Genomic DNA, 16,846 nt, shown 5'->3' on the forward strand with positions numbered 1-16,846 from the left:
TTGTTGTTGTGCCATATCTGTCCATTCCAGTAAGGTGTCGGTGACAAGATTTTGCTTTGAATGCTTTGAATCCGAGAAGAAAATTCATTTTCTGTGTTACTGATTGTCACAATTTTTCCTGTGCTATTAATTATGGCCTGGTGGTTCTATTTAATTGACGCTGTGCTCAACGTAATGAAAGGAGTGATGATCTAAGAAAGAGCTGCTATCGGTCAATGATTGTTATGTTATACACTCTATACTAAAACTACTCGGTTAGTCAGCCAAATACATCTGTATCATTTGCAAGTATGTCTGTTGGCTGTTCATCGCTTATACCAGATTCAAATCTTCTCCGTCTCTCCACTGCATCCGCGACCCTTGAGTGAAATTCATCATCTGTGCTTGCCAACATGTACCGCAGCTTAAAATTTATTCGATTTTTCACCATGATCTTATGCCTTGGGATTATTCGTTCCTCAAGTGAATAGCTGAAAAACCTGCAGAAATTCGGAATACAAGAAAATGTCGATTCAAATATTTAATTTGTTCTTATTACGAGGTGGTCGATACTTGAGACTTCCCATTTGAATTTCCACAAAAGGGTTGAGAGTAAATATTGGTTCGATTTGGATTTATTTGAAGATTAATCTCTAGCCATGTTATGTTGATTGGATTCCAGAGAAACTACCACTGTTGCCCCACTAAATTATCATATTTTAGCCGAAAAGATCGAATCTTGTTGGGAAAATAACATTACTGGCGTGATACCTCGGAAATTCGATGAGATCTTGCAAAGGCCGTACCATCATTCTCCGAAGGTAACGATATTTTGGTCTAAGGATGTCTATGTTGTACCGAAGCAGCATTGGAAAATCCGCAATCATCTCACCCAAGAATGGTAACTTAATTCCAAGTGACAAAAAATACTTCACATTGTGATCAAGTTTATTAGCTATACTGCATCCTAATAGTTCCGGTCCCAACCCAATCACCTTCCCAATGTCCCGTTGGGAAACCCCGGCTTTCGTCAACAAGAAAATGACCTGCAAATTAATATCATATTTTCGTGTAAAATCATTAAAATTCAGAAGATACAGTAATAAAGAAAGGAAAAGGACTAGAAGATGAGATGTACCACAGGTCTGATCTTCTTGTATAGACTGTATGTCATCAAGGAGGGAAATCTAACGAGCATGCTGCCGATTGCATCATCTTGAACTCCTATATCTCGTAAAAATTGAACCTTCAACAACCATTTTGAAGTAAACGTTAACACACACACAGCACACGAACGGCACTAAATGCACCAGACATCAAAATGTATAAATTATGGTTGCATAGTTATTCACTTATGGTGTCATGACTTTGGCAGTCGACCCCAATTAGTTTAAGAATGGGTAGATATGAATGGGCATACCGTAGGTTGGGTTATCGACTAGGCTGAGTTTTTTCAAAAGCTGAAACAGTTGCACTGAAGTTTCATAGAAACACAAACTAGGTGAGCATAGTTTACAGAAAAATCAAACTAGTTAAATAGTAGTCGTCAAAATATTCAAGATAACCGAAATATGAAAGAAATTTTTTTTCCCTCTGAATTAGGTTTATCATTAGATTTGCTCGTTCTGATCAGCCTAGGAAAAAGTAAATGAAAGCAAACTAACGTAACCAACCTGAGGTAATGAAAGCGTTCTGATTTAGAATTCTAACCAATCAGTTGCTTTAGGAGGGAAGTTGGGAGTCGTTAAAATATTAATATTTCCTTAATCTATCGAAATACCGACTCTTTTTCTTAAGTTAATCACACAGAATGTGCTATCACCAAGCAAGGCATACCTTTGGGACAATGGTGCTATCAAGATCAATGCAGAAAATAATTGGTTTTCCAGTGAGGATTCTTCTCATGCCATCTTTGGAAATTCCAAGGTAATAAAAGTACTTAATGAGAGGAATCCATCGTTCTTCGATGCTACATGCCATCAACTGTGGTTTAAATGCCAATAATCTCCCCAAATTTTCATTATCAAGGCCAAACTCCTTCAAATAAGCTACCTAGATAGATAAGAAAGCATCTTCAAATGTGATTACCTATTGGGAGTTTTTCGTTCAGGAATAGTAAATAAACTAAGCATCTGCAGAATATTTGGGATTGACATATTGACTTCGAACACCAAAGAAGCACTCACTTTATAAAGTAATGGCTAGTGAAATTTCAGAAATTCATAGAAAACCCACATAATTATGAGACAATGACCATGATAATGCACTGGCTCTATGCCAAGCATAGAACTTCAGGTACCTTTTTGTTCATCTCTTCCATAGAAAGGTAACCAAGAACCTTGGGACAGTCAAAAAGCATTGTTCCAAAGTCATTTTTATCCATACCCATATTCAAGTAAAACTCGACACGAGATCTCAGTTCTTCCATGCTAAAACACAGTAACTCTGGACATCTGCTGACTACATAGCCCATCCAATCCGGTCTCACACCATTGCTCTCCAAATACATAATAATTTCATCCAATTCTTCCAAGTCCCTTTCCAATACAGTTTCTCCAGCTCGGGTCATAGCAACCCCGATAAATCTCCCTTTAACATGAATCGACTTCAGCCATTCAGCTAACTTTCTGATGGAATCAACATTTCCTCTTGAAGTACATATTAATTTCCCAATTTGGGGATGTGATAGTGAATTGTGTTTCAACCACCTACATGAAATTCAAAATCAATATTCATATAGTAGGCATTTTCTTTTTTTGTATCATACAAACTAACTCATTCAAGATTCAAAACTTGATGACCAAGGTGAAAGCTATAATTGATAGTAATATAGCAACTTCTGGTACTTGGTAGTAGGAGCTTATCCAACTGATCAACAAATCTACAAACCACTATACGCATTTTGTATTTTGAGGAAAAATAACATGAAATAAATCTTGTTACTTAGGGGTGCAAATGGGCCAAGCCGCCAGTTGCAAGCAGCTCAATCAAAGCCTGGTCAAACCAAGCTTGTGTCTTCGACTTCACTCGAACTTGAGCTATTATATTTATTTAACCTTTTGAAATTATTTATATCATTACAAATAAAACGGTGCCCACTAATTTCATAAAGAGTGATGCCACTTTGGTCATTTTAATATTGAGCTTCTTGGAGCTTAACATTAAATGATACTAGAAAAAATGAACCGGTGGGGTTCAAGTAACTCGAACATACATTAAACTTGAGCACAAAATTCATTGCCCGATTGGGTGAGTTGAGCTCCGAATTCATTACTCGATCAAGCTCTAACTCAAGTCCATGTAGGGGAATTAGAGTTGAGCTCCAAATTAACTGCTTGATTAAGTTCGAGCAATGGTTTAAGCTTGAGCAGCAAGGCGTTCTTCATGATATATTTTAGCTAAACAAGTTATAATCATCTACTCACCTGATAAGAGGAACAACACCAGATTCAACAATGAATGCCTTGGCACGTTTATTATACGAGCAACCAGAGTATTCAGGCAACTGCTTCATGGAAGCAGCCTTAATCATAACATAATCCAGGAATTCAGCCAACTTCGAAATCAAATTCTCAGAATAAGTGATTCCAAACTTTCCCTTTTTCATAGCCTCTTTGAAAACCTCCACAGTCACTTTCCTCCGAATTTCAAGTGCCTTCATAAGCATTTCATCATCAGCACCATCATCAAGTCTACCGTTTTCCGATTCAAAGACACTCTTCACAGGTATGGAAGAACTGTTCACGAAAATCGAGCCCGGAAACTGCGGGGCTTTTTTATTAAGTAATGATAATTCCAACAGCTTCTCTTTATCTTCTTTGGAGAATTGAAGATGGTGTTCTTGTCTTTGCGGCGGTGGTGGATTTGGGTTTTGCTGATCTTTCGGTGAGAGGTGGCGGAGGAGGAGGGCCGCTGACTTGGCGTTGTGGGTCCGTAGAGATTCATCGTCAATGCTCGGTAATGCGCCGGCGGGAACCGGGGTGCTTTCTTGGTCAGGGAGGGTATGTTGGCTGTTGTGGAAAGATGAGCGCGTGTAGCTGAAATGGCGACGTTTGGAGGCGATGGGGAAGATATATAGATCGGTGACGCGTGGATAAATCCGGCAGTCTTGGAGGCGGAGGACAGCGGCGATTTGGTGGTTCTGTGGTTGGAATGCCAGCATTCTAGTGGATAGAGAACGATTGCAAATGACATAAATTTATTATTAAATTACTAGAAAATTTTCCATTTCTTTTTTCTTTTTTATTAAACACATGATGGGAGAGGAATCGAACCCGAAGAGAGAACCAGCTAATCTGACGGGTAAGACCACTGGATTAAAGCTCAGTCTCGAAAATTTTCCAATTCTACATTAAATAGAAAGAGATCCCTTTAATGTTTTATCAAAATTCAAATACAGGTTGATCACATTTTATAATTATTAGATTATAATAAAATTTTATTTTAAAACCTTTGAATGAATATAGTGAATGTTTTAAACAACATCAATGATTAATTTTTCACTATATTATGATAATCTTAGCGATATATAACTTTTAATCAGATAAATTCACGATATATATAGACGACATATCAACGGTGTTCTCATATAACGATGATCATATATTTTTTGTTCTAAATCTTCCACAATAAACATATTTCACAATTTTGAAAGCCAAATCTACTGAATTTCTAATTACAATATTGTTCCCAATCAAGCCAAATTTTGTCTCCAATAGTGGAAATAAACATTGATATTTTATGGAGCTTTGACAACTCAAACTAATTTAATCATCAGTCCCTCTAGAATATATATTTAAGTTGCATTTGAAAATTGATGAATTTTAGATTAAAGAATTCAAATATAAAATAATAAATCAATTAATTTGTTTGGATAAATCTTATTAACAATGTATTCGAATCTTAATTAGTTTTTTTTTTAATCATTAAGGTAGATTTCAAATTCATCCAAATATTTAATCGTTTTAAACATCTCTCTCAAAAGCTCCATCAAATCCAAATCATCTAATCCAAATACAACCCAAATTTATTTCACATCTCATATCTTGAATTTTCTTGGTTAATTATGAATTTGGCAAGTCAAGATACACAAAATATATAGGAAATTTGAAAATTTATCGCTCTCATTTTATTTAATGATTCGAGCTAGTAGAGAGCAAATCAAAGACAGAAACGTTCTCTCTATCTGAAAATTCTTAAATAAAATTTATCGATAATTAATTTTGCGAAAGTACTCAATTAAACATCTAGATCTAAATATTTCTTGGTTAAATGTATGGATTCAATAAAATAAAATCATAAACATAGACCGCGATAAAATTTAAATATCCGTTTCGATTTATCGAAAATAAAAACAATAAGATGCTTAATAAACTTAGATAAATGACAGCATGCATATATGGTATATGCTTTGCATGATTCTCAAATTAACTTCGATTTCATACTTAATTATTCATATGTATAATTAATTTTCTATATAATTTATTTGGTGGTTGTCGGGCATCTTCACCGCAGATTCAGATTTTCATCCTGCATGGACCAATATTCAAGGTTGTTATCCACAAAAAAAATATTATTAATTAAAACAAAAATCATTTAAAAATTATACTTAATATATAGGGACGTGCATGCATGAGATATAATCTAAAGTTAAGATAATCTCGAGATTAAGGGAATATTTATATACGTAGATACGTTTCATATATATANGAGTTTTGTACGATTTAAAGCGCGTGTTGGACACCAATTCCCACTCACCAATGCTGGTCGCCTCCAGTCAAATTTTCAGAGTAAAATGTAATATTAATTAGTGCAATAAAACTAGGACATTGAATTAATTTTGAAAAACATTAGAAAATTTCCACAACTTATATTATCAATTTATCATAGTTTAACAAATCATAAGTTCCGTGCATGGTAATTTTTTTCAACTTTGAAAAAAAAAAGTAGGTGTAATTTTATTTGTAGGACTATATATACTACCTTTGCTCATTTCTCATGCTCCTATCACTTTTTTCCAGTGGTCCAGTAGTTGGGAAATGGTACATTGCCACTTTCAATATACTTCACATCCTGCACAAGATTCTCATAATGCCTCTTCACTTCTTCCGCGGTTCGTCCCCCGATCGCCTTAGCCACGTTGACCCATCGATCCGGTGTGTCTTTGTCATACACCGCTAACGCCTGCTCAAACGCCTTGTTCTCCTTGGCGCTCCAAGAACTTCCGCGAGCGGTCATGCAACTCGAGGCCATTGTTAGTTGATTAATTTAGAGAAGTTTATAGATTTGAAGATGGAATAGTTAAAATTTGGAGTTGAGGCAGGGAGACTATTTGGGATGTGCTAAAGTGTTGGGCATGCTGCCTCTTTTATAGGCTTAGGGTGGAGAAAAAGTTGGGGGGGTGGGAGCAAGTTGGTTGATATTTCTTGCAAAATGTCAAGAATTTAGAGTGATTTGTCTTCTTAAAAACCACATAAGAAGAAGGACCAAGAACAATTCAACTTTTCAAGAATCTGTATTTATATCTTCAATAAAAAAAATTCCTAATAATAAACTATATAGATATAATCCAAGTGTTATATTATTTTTTAATTTCTTCTTAATCGTGTTTTAGCAATTATATATTAGTTTTGCGCAAATGATTACTACGTATTGTGCATGAAATGATAGAAAATGAAGAGTTATAATTTGGGAAAGAACAAAATTTTAATGATATGAAGTACATAAGAGGATTAATAAACCCTTAATTAACTTATGAAGGAATGAAAAAACGATAGTTGAGGCTAGTCAAGAGAAATGATCATATATTTAAGGTATTGATTTTTTTTTTATTTTTTTTACAATTTAAAATAGGTGGTTGGTATTTTTTGGAATATGTATAGTGTCTTTTTTTTAACACAAAAACCGATTTTTCATATAAATAGAGGGTAAAAAAAATCCAAAAAAGACATGTTTGAGTTATTTATATGGTGGGTAAAAATATCCAAAATATGTAAGACATAGTTAAATTGTCGTAGCAAAAAATATATGAGAAAATTGCAATATTAGTCACCCCGTATCTTGTTATTTTTACAAATTCTTGTCCTTTTTCCGACGGGACATGATGAAACTTCTATGTGGTTTTCCGAAATGGTGCTTATGTATATATCCAATATCACATGCATCAATACTTCCGATGATAAATGACTAAAATTGCAAAAAAATTGCAATGTATAAGAATAAAATTGACGTTTGACAACATAAATAACTAAAATTGAAAAAAAACATATATATAAAACACTAGATCACATTTTTCCCAAAATAAAAATCACAAATACAACGACGGTCCTTATGAATTAAGAATATCCAAATTCAATTCGGAAAATCCCACTCTCGTACTCATAGAGGCATGATACGTGAAAATGGGAAATCGAAAAAATATCATACCAAGAAACATTGAGTGGACAAACTACACAGAAAAAAAACTAGTACAGATGGCCATCACGAGGGGTGAAAATTGTACTAATTTGTACAGAAATATTTTGGTTTTCCTATGGCAAGATAATCACCATGCATTGATTTTGTTCCCCTGAGTTCTTTGTTTTGTAGGGTACTTGGGTTCTTTGAGACAACATTCCAAGAACTTATGGCTGGCTTTACCTTAAATACGTACAATCTTTTTTATTTTTCTTAGATTTTTAGCCCATTATAGTTGAACACGTGCATCACAATATAGGGACCCTTTGCCTTAGATTTTCGTTTGGTTAAGAAAATTAGTACTCTCTGTCAAGAAAGAAGGAAAAGAAGTTTTGGTGTTTTATTCACTCACCCTAGTTCAAGATCGAATGCATTAAATTAATTTCGTGCACAGATCTTATCTGACCTCTAGGACGAGGCACAACGTTTTATATTCAGTGGTTTGTCTCACGTATACGGAACAAAAACTATATTTTTCGTTCTGTAACTTTTGTATTTTTCATTTTTATAATTTTATTGATCATTTCAAAGTTTTAGTATGATAATTTTCATTTTTTTTAGTTTTTGTCTTTTTTCAATTAGAGTGCTAACGTGTCGGATGTCACGTCAACAGTTTTCAGTAGCACGACATCATTTCTTATGCCATGTCTACAATCGGATGAAAACCACTTTTGATAATAATGAAAAAGGGTTTTACATCACTGGCGGAGTCAGCATAGGCTCAGTGTGGACTGGTGCCTACACTTATGTCTAAATTTTAAATTTGTGTATTCTATTATTATATGATCAACTGTCTATACGATCCAATTTTCCTTTAATAATTTGTAGACCCAAATTTTAGACTCAATTTTTTACATGTTATTAGCAGTGTTCTAAAAAGCTCGCTTAAGCTTGAAGCTCGGCACAAACGCCCCGCTTCGGAGAAAGCGGAAAAAAGCGGTCAAACTGTAGTTTGACCGAATTAAGCATAATTAAGGTGTTTAATTAAGCGTCCTTAAGCACAATTAATCGCATCTATTTATTTTTAAATTTTTTTATTTTGAAGGTATGTCTTTTTATTTTAAAATAATAAATTAGGTTTATAATTTAGATGTTTGTTTTTAAATTTTAATTATGATTAAGCGTGTCTGATAATGATTTGACAAATATTTAACATTTTTAATGTGTTCTAGTTGCAAAAACAAATAAAGATTGTAATTTTGATATTTTTATGATTTTATAAATATGAGAATTAATGTATCAGACTTAAATTTATCATATTTATGTATTATTTTATCTATTTATTGGTTTGAGATAATCACAATTATACTAAAGATAAAAAACGCTTTTTCACGCTTAAGCCTGTGCTAATCTCGCTTAAGCTTGAAAAGCTTGGAGCTTGACATCCGCACTTCGGGACGCTTCACGCTTTTTAGAACCTTGGTTATTAGTATCCAAGTATACACTCTATAGTCTTCCGTATGTGTTTTCTCTTCTCGAGTCACGAACGTCATATAATTTGATTAACAATCATTCCAATTCATTTTAATTACTGATTTATCTTTCATAATCTCTAAAAAAATCCAAAATGTTACCAAATTTTAAGTTCGTTTTTTTGTTCAATATTTGTCGATCATTCAATTGTTTTTATAATTTTATGTTTTTCCAATCGATAATGAATTCATGCTTATTTTTCGAACGTATATTTTATATCATATTTTGTTTTGATTTCGGATTTTGTACACGTCGTTGTTCGTCATTTTTCTGACGTTTTCCCATCAATTATCAATGCTAATGGCTGTGCGTAACTTATGTTCAAAATTTATGACACATTATTTTTTAGATGTCGATCAATCATTGCTATTTTTTTGGTTTTATTAATTATAATATATTGTTGACTACACTGAACCAAGATCCTGCTCCGTTCCTGTTTTGCATTGAAGCATATAGAGGAATTAGGAGCCTTCGTACGGCCAGTTGCTTTATTTTAAATGATTTTATGGACAATTTTGTTATTAAAAGATTTAATATTTGTTTATAATATGCAAAGATCAAGTTTGACAAATAAATTTTTATAGAAATAAGAATAATACAAAAATCTAAAGAATATTAAATATCGAAAAATAAGTGTAGGCCTCTTTGGAAAAATTTCACCCTCGAAAGTGAGCAAAAGCGAAAAACATTCAATAACTAGAATATGAGTTTGGTTATTGAAAAGCGCACTATAGCATATGTTCGACGATAACCAACTGATCGCGATATTTTATTACAGCTTTAACTTCAAATAAACACATTTTTGCACCAGAATTAAGTAAAACTCTTCTCCAACTCATCAATTCTAAACTTAATTTTAAAATGAATATTGTAAGAATATTCCTTGTTATATTATTTATAACAATCATGTTATTTTAAAAATTACTTAATTAGTATTATATTTAAATAATTTTATTAATTTAAGAAATTATTTTAGATAATTTCAAATATGAAATAAGATTATTAATGATTAATAAAATATAATCAATATTTATATTTATTTCAAGTAACAAAATATAAATTTTAATTATTTATTAAAATAATTAAAATATTCACTTTTTATTTACAAATTTATTAATCAAATAATTCTTAAAATTATTTTTAAACCATTAACCCTATTTTAAATTTATTAAATTAATTATATAGCTATTATCTAAAATTGAACGAGTGAAAGTAAAAAACAAAATAAAAAGGTAAAAAAAATAATGCAGCTACAATGCTGTAGCACAACCTGAATTCAAATAAAAATATTGTGGGCATTACAAGAACATCAATTCTCATATAAAATCGGACCCGGATTACCTACCGTGGTGGTAAGCACGGCAAATGATGTTGTGCTTACATGGCATTTTTTTTAATTCTTCTCTTTTTTTTTTCCTACTTTTTCCCTCTCTTTTTCTCTTTTGTTTTCTTCTCCATTTTCTTTCATTTTTTTCCCTTCTTTCACAAACATTAGCGGACAATTTTACCCACTAAAAAATTTCTAGATATCATTAAAGTTCAGATCAATAGCACCATAAAAATACAAACCAACAAAATCAAATAAAAAATTCGATAGCCAAACAATTAGAAAAAGAATTAGACATTTAAAAGAACAAGAAAATCGAACCTTGTATGTTATAGTATTTCTTGTAAAAATAAAAATAATAATAAAATTGAGTGAGAGAGAAAAAAACGAGAAAAAGAAGAAAATGGACAAAAGAAGACGAGATGAAATAGCCGAGAAGAAAACTTTTGTTTGTATTATTTCATATAAAACTGTGTGAATAATGTTTGTAGAAGAGGGAAAAAATGGAGGAAAATGGAGAGAAAACAAAAGAGAAAAAAAAGGGAAAAAAGTGAAAAAAAAAAAAAAAGGGAAAAAAGTGAAAAAAAAAAAAAGGAGAAGAATTAAAAAAAAAATGTCATGTAAGCAAAGCATCATTTGTTGTGCTTACCACCACGGTAGGTGATCCGGATCCTATAAAATCATATCAGTTGTAAAATAGACGACAAACCCCAAAATAGCATAAGATTAACGATGCTCTTACACAAAACTGTATGTGCTAAAGTACTTTAAAGTCACGGCCAACACTAATATCATAGTAGATCTTATGGGTGTTCATCGGTCGGTTTGGTTCGTTTTCGGTTTTTTATTTCTATTTTTTCGGTTTTCGATTTTACAAATATATAATTCGATATCCGAACCATTTTTTTGGTTTTGATACAATTATTTAAATTAATAATATAAATATATTATAAAATATAATATGTTTATCTTTTTACATGATTTCTTAATAAAACATTTAAATATAAAAGTCTAAATGAATTACATAAACAACAATCAACTAAATATTATTCAAAATAATTCATCATTCACTAATATCATCTCAAAAAATATATAATAAAAATAAAATTATTAATTTAATGAAATTTCGGTTTTTCCGGTCGGTTCTGTTTTGACATATATAATCCGAAACCGAACCAAATAAATTTCGGTTTTAACATTTGTATCCGAATTATAAAATTCGGTTTTCTGTTCGATTCACTGTTCGATTTTTTCGATTTGGATTTTCGATTTTTTCGATTTTATCAGAAGTTTGAACACCCCTAATGGATCTTTTTTAAAAAGTCAAGATCACACCAATTTAATTATTATTTTGTGTCCCTGTGTGTGTATTTCTTATAAACAGAAAACTTTCCGCCGAGCATTCCTGAAGCAGCTGAAGGAATGCTTTCGCTACGGCTCCGGTGGGTTAATGGGTTACCCTTAACCAAGCCACTGCCTACGAGTCGCTGGCTCATTCTTCATCAGTCATGCGGTCAGATCGTATCATGTTCCGATATCGACGACCCCTTCGTCAAAATCCTTGAAAACTAGAGAAATCAAAAGACTAGGTGGGGTGGGGTGGTGGTGGGGGGGGTTCGGGACGTCGATAGACATAAATTTTATTGGTCCTAGAGGTCATTTGTGTCAACCTAATGAATATTTGTGGTCCTCCAATGATTAGTCGAAAGGAACATGTGATTCTTGTCTAGGAACCAACCACGTAATAAAAAAAGCGATGCATTTTCAAGAATAGAAGACGCAGCTACCTTTATTTACACACATATTATAAGGAATCCTTTGTCATGAGTAATTAAGCTTGTCTTAATCTTGGAAAATTACATGTGTGAATCTCTATCTTACAAGCTCCCCCTATACGTATAGGATGGTCCTTCTCACAAGTTGGAAAAGGTTGGATATTTCGCGATTCGACGTATATCGAATTTCGATTTTTAAAGAATAATAATGTGTGATATTTTTATTCATAATTAAGATGAACAATTGAGAAACGAGGATGTTTGTTGTCCATGCATTTGGGTGATACGAGGGACCATGATTTGATTATATTCCAAAAGCATTGTGATATTTTGATTTGTAGCTAGATATGGCAATGGGACGAGGCGGGGCAAGAATGGGTTTGCTATCCTATCACCGTCTCCAAATTTCATCCCTATATCATACCCGCACCAATCTCCATTTTTTGGGGTTCGACGGAGATCAAATCCTAATCCCCACACCATCTCCATTTCAAAAGTATTAATGGAGCAAGACGTAAGTGTGTACGGGGATTTCTCGTATCAAAACTTATTATTATTTATTTTTTAATGATAATATTAATATTTTTAAAAATAATGACATTATTATATTATTAATACTAATAATGTTATTATTTTAATTGTTAATATTATTTTCAGGGCAGATTAGGGGATGAAAATAATATGAACAAATTCGGGATTTTAAAAAATCCCCGAACGCGAAAAATCCGAGGATCCTTGTCCTCGTTTCGCGTTCCCAACGGGTCCTCAAACTTGTGTCGAAAATTGACATCCCTATTCGTAGCACATGCATCTTAACTAAATAGGTGATCATGATTTTTTTGAATATAAAGAGAATCTTGGATGGAAATAATGCAAAAAATACATCATGAATTAGCTCCTTGTAAGCACCTTTAAAAGAATATATAAATTTTAAATTAAATTTCGATTTTGATTTTTTATGACATGAGATTTTGTGTCGAATGAGCTACAAGTCATCGATAATTTTGATTTCATTTTAATTAAGGAAAAAAGGGTTTTTTTTTCCTTCCCAAATTGTGATAACGGGTGTGTGGCTTTGGCTTGTATAACGATTGACCATAAGATAGGATTCGAAAATGCCACACAAGTGAAAAGGGGAAAATTGATTCTATTTTACACACACACACACACATATATATATATGTCATTTTTATATATTATATTCACTCGAGTATTCAAATCTGAGGATTATGTGATATGATACGACACCATTCTGAAGACTGTATATACATAAGTCTGTATGTATATACATGTATATGCGTGTGTTTCAAAGAAATTAAAATTTTGATACATCATGGTTNTTATCAGAAAAGTGTGTACCACATGTAGACATAATATAAAAACTACACATATTTGGCCCTTGACCGCAAGCTTTAAGGCCCACTGTTGTCCGATGTATTACAAAATCAAGCCCATTTCAGTACTTAAATATAAGAATAATTGACTTAGTAAATTGTTTTTCCCCGACAATTAAATTTGTGAGATATAATACCAACCAAGTTCCTTGATAAATAATATATTCTGAAATAAAAAGTTTTTGGAGCGGAGCGGCGGGATTGGCTCTTCAATGCATCGTTTTATTTCCTATACAGATGTTAGCCGAATCTTCAAACCGATCTCACCCATTAAAAAATTATTTGTTATTTTAAAAACATTACTTTTCCCTATAAGTATAATGAATATAGATTAATGAGATCGTCTCACATAAGATCTACTCATCTTATATGTAAGGCCCGAGAGTATATTATTTTACTCCGAGATTATTTAATTTACGAATTTTGGAATGATGAATTAAATTCCACGATTTTTGTAATTAATTAGGATTGAAATAGAATTAAAAAGAGTTTTGAGGACTAAATTGCAAATAGTGAAAAATTCAGGGGATAAAGTGCAATTATGACTTGAGTGGACACTTGTCACACATGCAATCTGTTAGATATATAATGTATATTCTTCATTCCTTTGAGACCAGTAGCAAGAATCGAAATTTCCCCTACAAATTCTTTCAAGTTCCTCCAAGCTTTGGATTGTGAGTTTGTTTGACTCGGTTATCCAAATTTTAATCCGACTTCAGTTCTGTGATCCTCGCGTCGACAGCTACAACTGGACGTAAGTTTGATTGTGTTCTGTTATCATTTGAAAATATGATGTTGTAGGAATTTGATATGATTCATATATGGTGTTCTGGACATGTTAAACATCGTATAATCGAAGTCAGATTGAAGAACAGATTGCTTATGAAATTGTTATGAATTTCTGATTATATCGATTGAAATTGGACAGATTTGAATTAAGGATTGATTACAGATTGTAGCGGATATGGGTTATGATTTGTAATTGATATATGTTGATATTGTATTGACGGGGATATCGGGATTGTGCCGTTATGCCGTTGATTTGCATTAAATTTAGAGTAATAAGATTCAATATTGAGTTGGGAATTGAATGGTGATATTCTTATTCTCGATATGTCATTTCAGATTTACAGAGACAGTCTTGAGTTCAGAACTTATATTGTTTCAGACCGAGACTACGAACGAAAGGTATAAGTCAATATGGTACTGGGAGATTGACTCGAGTAGGATATACTTGGGTTTCCCTAAATCATATACTGATTGTTATTATATGCCTTGATTTGAATTGATATGCTTACTCTACTGATTTATAGGAAGCATGTTATAGACGAGTATTAGACGAATAATCTTGTGACAGAAGTGTCGGATAGTGATGGACTCGTCATTGGCACATTGCACTCTGTTACATGATAGTGTATTGATGAGTGTGCCAAAGTCTGTGACGGATAGGTTAAGACACTGGATGTTTGGTTATATCGATGGGATAGAATTGGAGTTTCTTCTATTACTGATAATCGATATGGAATACCAACGTCTGGAAAACCGGGATCCCTAGACTAGGAATGAGTCTAGTCTGAGATGTGGAGTCACGAGTTTATTTACAGGTTTATATTGATTCATGTTTTCAGATTTGATACATGTTCTTGATATCTATTTCATGCGTTTATATCGATTATATGATTGCATGTTTTGTTGATTTATACTGGGATGTATTTCTCACCGGAATTATCCGGCTGTTGTCGTGTTTGTATGTGTGCATGACAACAGGTGGGACAGGATCAGGGTCGAGAAGATGAGGATAGATCGTGATTATAGTGGAGACTACGGACTTTGATGTAAATAGGGTTTGAACACTTGATAATTAGTTGTTGAACCTTAGTTTTAAATGGTTGTATGTTGTACAAGACTTGTACTGTTATACTGATATGTATATTAGATGAATTCCATTACGTTCCGCACTGTATAACAAAAAGAAAAAAAATTAGACCCAGATTAATTAATTTGATCCAATTATCCTAATGACGATTAAGAAGATGATTAGCGTCCGGATCCCCACATTATATATGTGACGCCCTGATTCAACCGGAATCCACATATATGCCTTTTTCTTGTCGTAATCCCGAAACAGTAGAGATCGACTAAATTACTTATATTTAATTATATGATCATCAATTTAATTATTTATTATATTTTCTATACCCACATTTATTTTTATTCCATACCGCCAAGATTAATAATGGTATGCACCATACCTTTAATTAGACGTAGATATAGAAGAACAATCTTATAAAGTGCTGATGTAATATCGAAAAAGACTTACCTAGTGCTGGAATTTGCTAATATATCAATAAGTTAAATGACCAAAAATATCATTTCCATTTTTACAATGTACTTTTATGCAAATATTCTATTAAACGATTAAGTCGTAAATTATTGTCTGTCAAAATTTATATTGCATTATAAAATACCTAATAAAAGGGAGTTAAAGGTAAAATTTTAAAATATAAAGTCATACTTTCATTCCAATATTAGATCCATATTAATTCAGTGTTAAAGAGTGTGTGTGTGTGTGTCGCGAGTGCGTACGATTCCATCAGTCAACAAAAAGCGGATTAATGAAAGTGGGAAACAAAGTTAAAGTCGTGTGTCTCATGAAAATGTTGACGATCGACAATCCCGCAATTGTAGACCATAAACATTAAACTGATTAAGAGAGAGTTTTCTCAATCGAATTAGTTTATTTTCCATTTGGATAATGATTTAATTAATATATAAATACACTTTTTTTTTCTTTTTTTTTCTTTTTTCTTTTTCGCATCGCGGAGGTATCAATTAATCTGCTGTGTAAGGGCTGAGTCATTTTTGGCAAATCGTATAAAACTACCTTTAATTTGTTCTTGTGGCTTTATACTTTTAATCAAGTGTAATTAAGATAATTAATGCTAACATTAATTAAGGATCAGTGAACCGAATATTTGCTTCTTGAAAAAGATAATTGACTAGGGTCCTCGTCAATTTTATANATCTCAAGTTGGGAAAAGTTGTGGCGACTTTTAATTGGATTTGGTTATTGAAATTATACCGACGAAATTCCACCAAGATTTTTACCATTTTAACATGCAATTTGACAAAATTGTCGGGTGATAGTCCAAATTTTCCTCAACTGTAGTCCGCCTTGCATCAGCATTATGTCGATTTCATGTCAACATTACATCTGTTAGTTGTCACGCATCGGTTGGACAAATAACCTGGGAGTTACATATATGGACTTAAACAATCTGTCCCCTAGACCTGGCTTTTGAGGTAGAGTTATGTCTAAGTTTCAATCTTAATATGGTATCAGAGCTCAGGTTCCACCGTTATGTGTTGGACTGTTCATAATTGGGTCACATGTTCTGCCCATAGTTGTGTCATTTGTAAACTTCAAGCTCTAGATGTCTATT

The 16,846-nt window shown here is 32.6% G+C and overlaps 2 protein-coding genes and 1 long non-coding RNA gene across 3 annotated transcripts; 1 reads left to right on the forward strand and 2 right to left on the reverse strand.

Annotated features, from left to right (window-relative positions):
- Positions 1 to 70: 70 nt before the first annotated feature.
- Positions 71 to 4,172, reverse strand: LOC140963413 (transcription termination factor MTERF2, chloroplastic-like). Its single transcript, XM_073422727.1, has 6 exons — positions 3,405 to 4,172; positions 2,279 to 2,687; positions 1,816 to 2,031; positions 1,118 to 1,225; positions 751 to 1,025; positions 71 to 479 (listed from the first exon to the last, which is right to left on the reverse strand). The coding sequence occupies exons 1-6, from the start codon at positions 4,139 to 4,141 to the stop codon at positions 260 to 262; spliced, it is 1,965 nt and encodes a 654-aa protein (XP_073278828.1). The 5' UTR covers positions 4,142 to 4,172; the 3' UTR covers positions 71 to 259.
- Positions 4,173 to 5,306: 1,134 nt separating this feature from the next.
- On the reverse strand, positions 5,307 to 6,299 carry LOC140963570 (transcription factor RADIALIS-like). The gene is made up of 2 exons (XM_073422951.1): positions 5,962 to 6,299; positions 5,307 to 5,508 (listed from the first exon to the last, which is right to left on the reverse strand). Exon 1 carries the CDS (start codon positions 6,229 to 6,231, stop codon positions 5,986 to 5,988), a length of 246 nt encoding a protein of 81 aa, XP_073279052.1. The 5' UTR covers positions 6,232 to 6,299; the 3' UTR covers positions 5,307 to 5,508; positions 5,962 to 5,985.
- Positions 6,300 to 13,938: 7,639 nt separating this feature from the next.
- LOC140962728 (uncharacterized) lies at positions 13,939 to 15,380 on the forward strand. Its single transcript, XR_012172603.1, has 3 exons — positions 13,939 to 14,157; positions 14,529 to 14,591; positions 15,171 to 15,380. It is a non-coding gene; the product is annotated as an uncharacterized lncRNA (long non-coding RNA).
- The last annotated feature ends 1,466 nt before the right edge of the window (positions 15,381 to 16,846 follow it).

This window comes from Primulina huaijiensis, chromosome 17 (genome assembly GCF_012295235.1).
Source record: "Primulina huaijiensis isolate GDHJ02 chromosome 17, ASM1229523v2, whole genome shotgun sequence".
Classification (NCBI taxonomy): domain Eukaryota; kingdom Viridiplantae; phylum Streptophyta; class Magnoliopsida; order Lamiales; family Gesneriaceae; genus Primulina; species Primulina huaijiensis.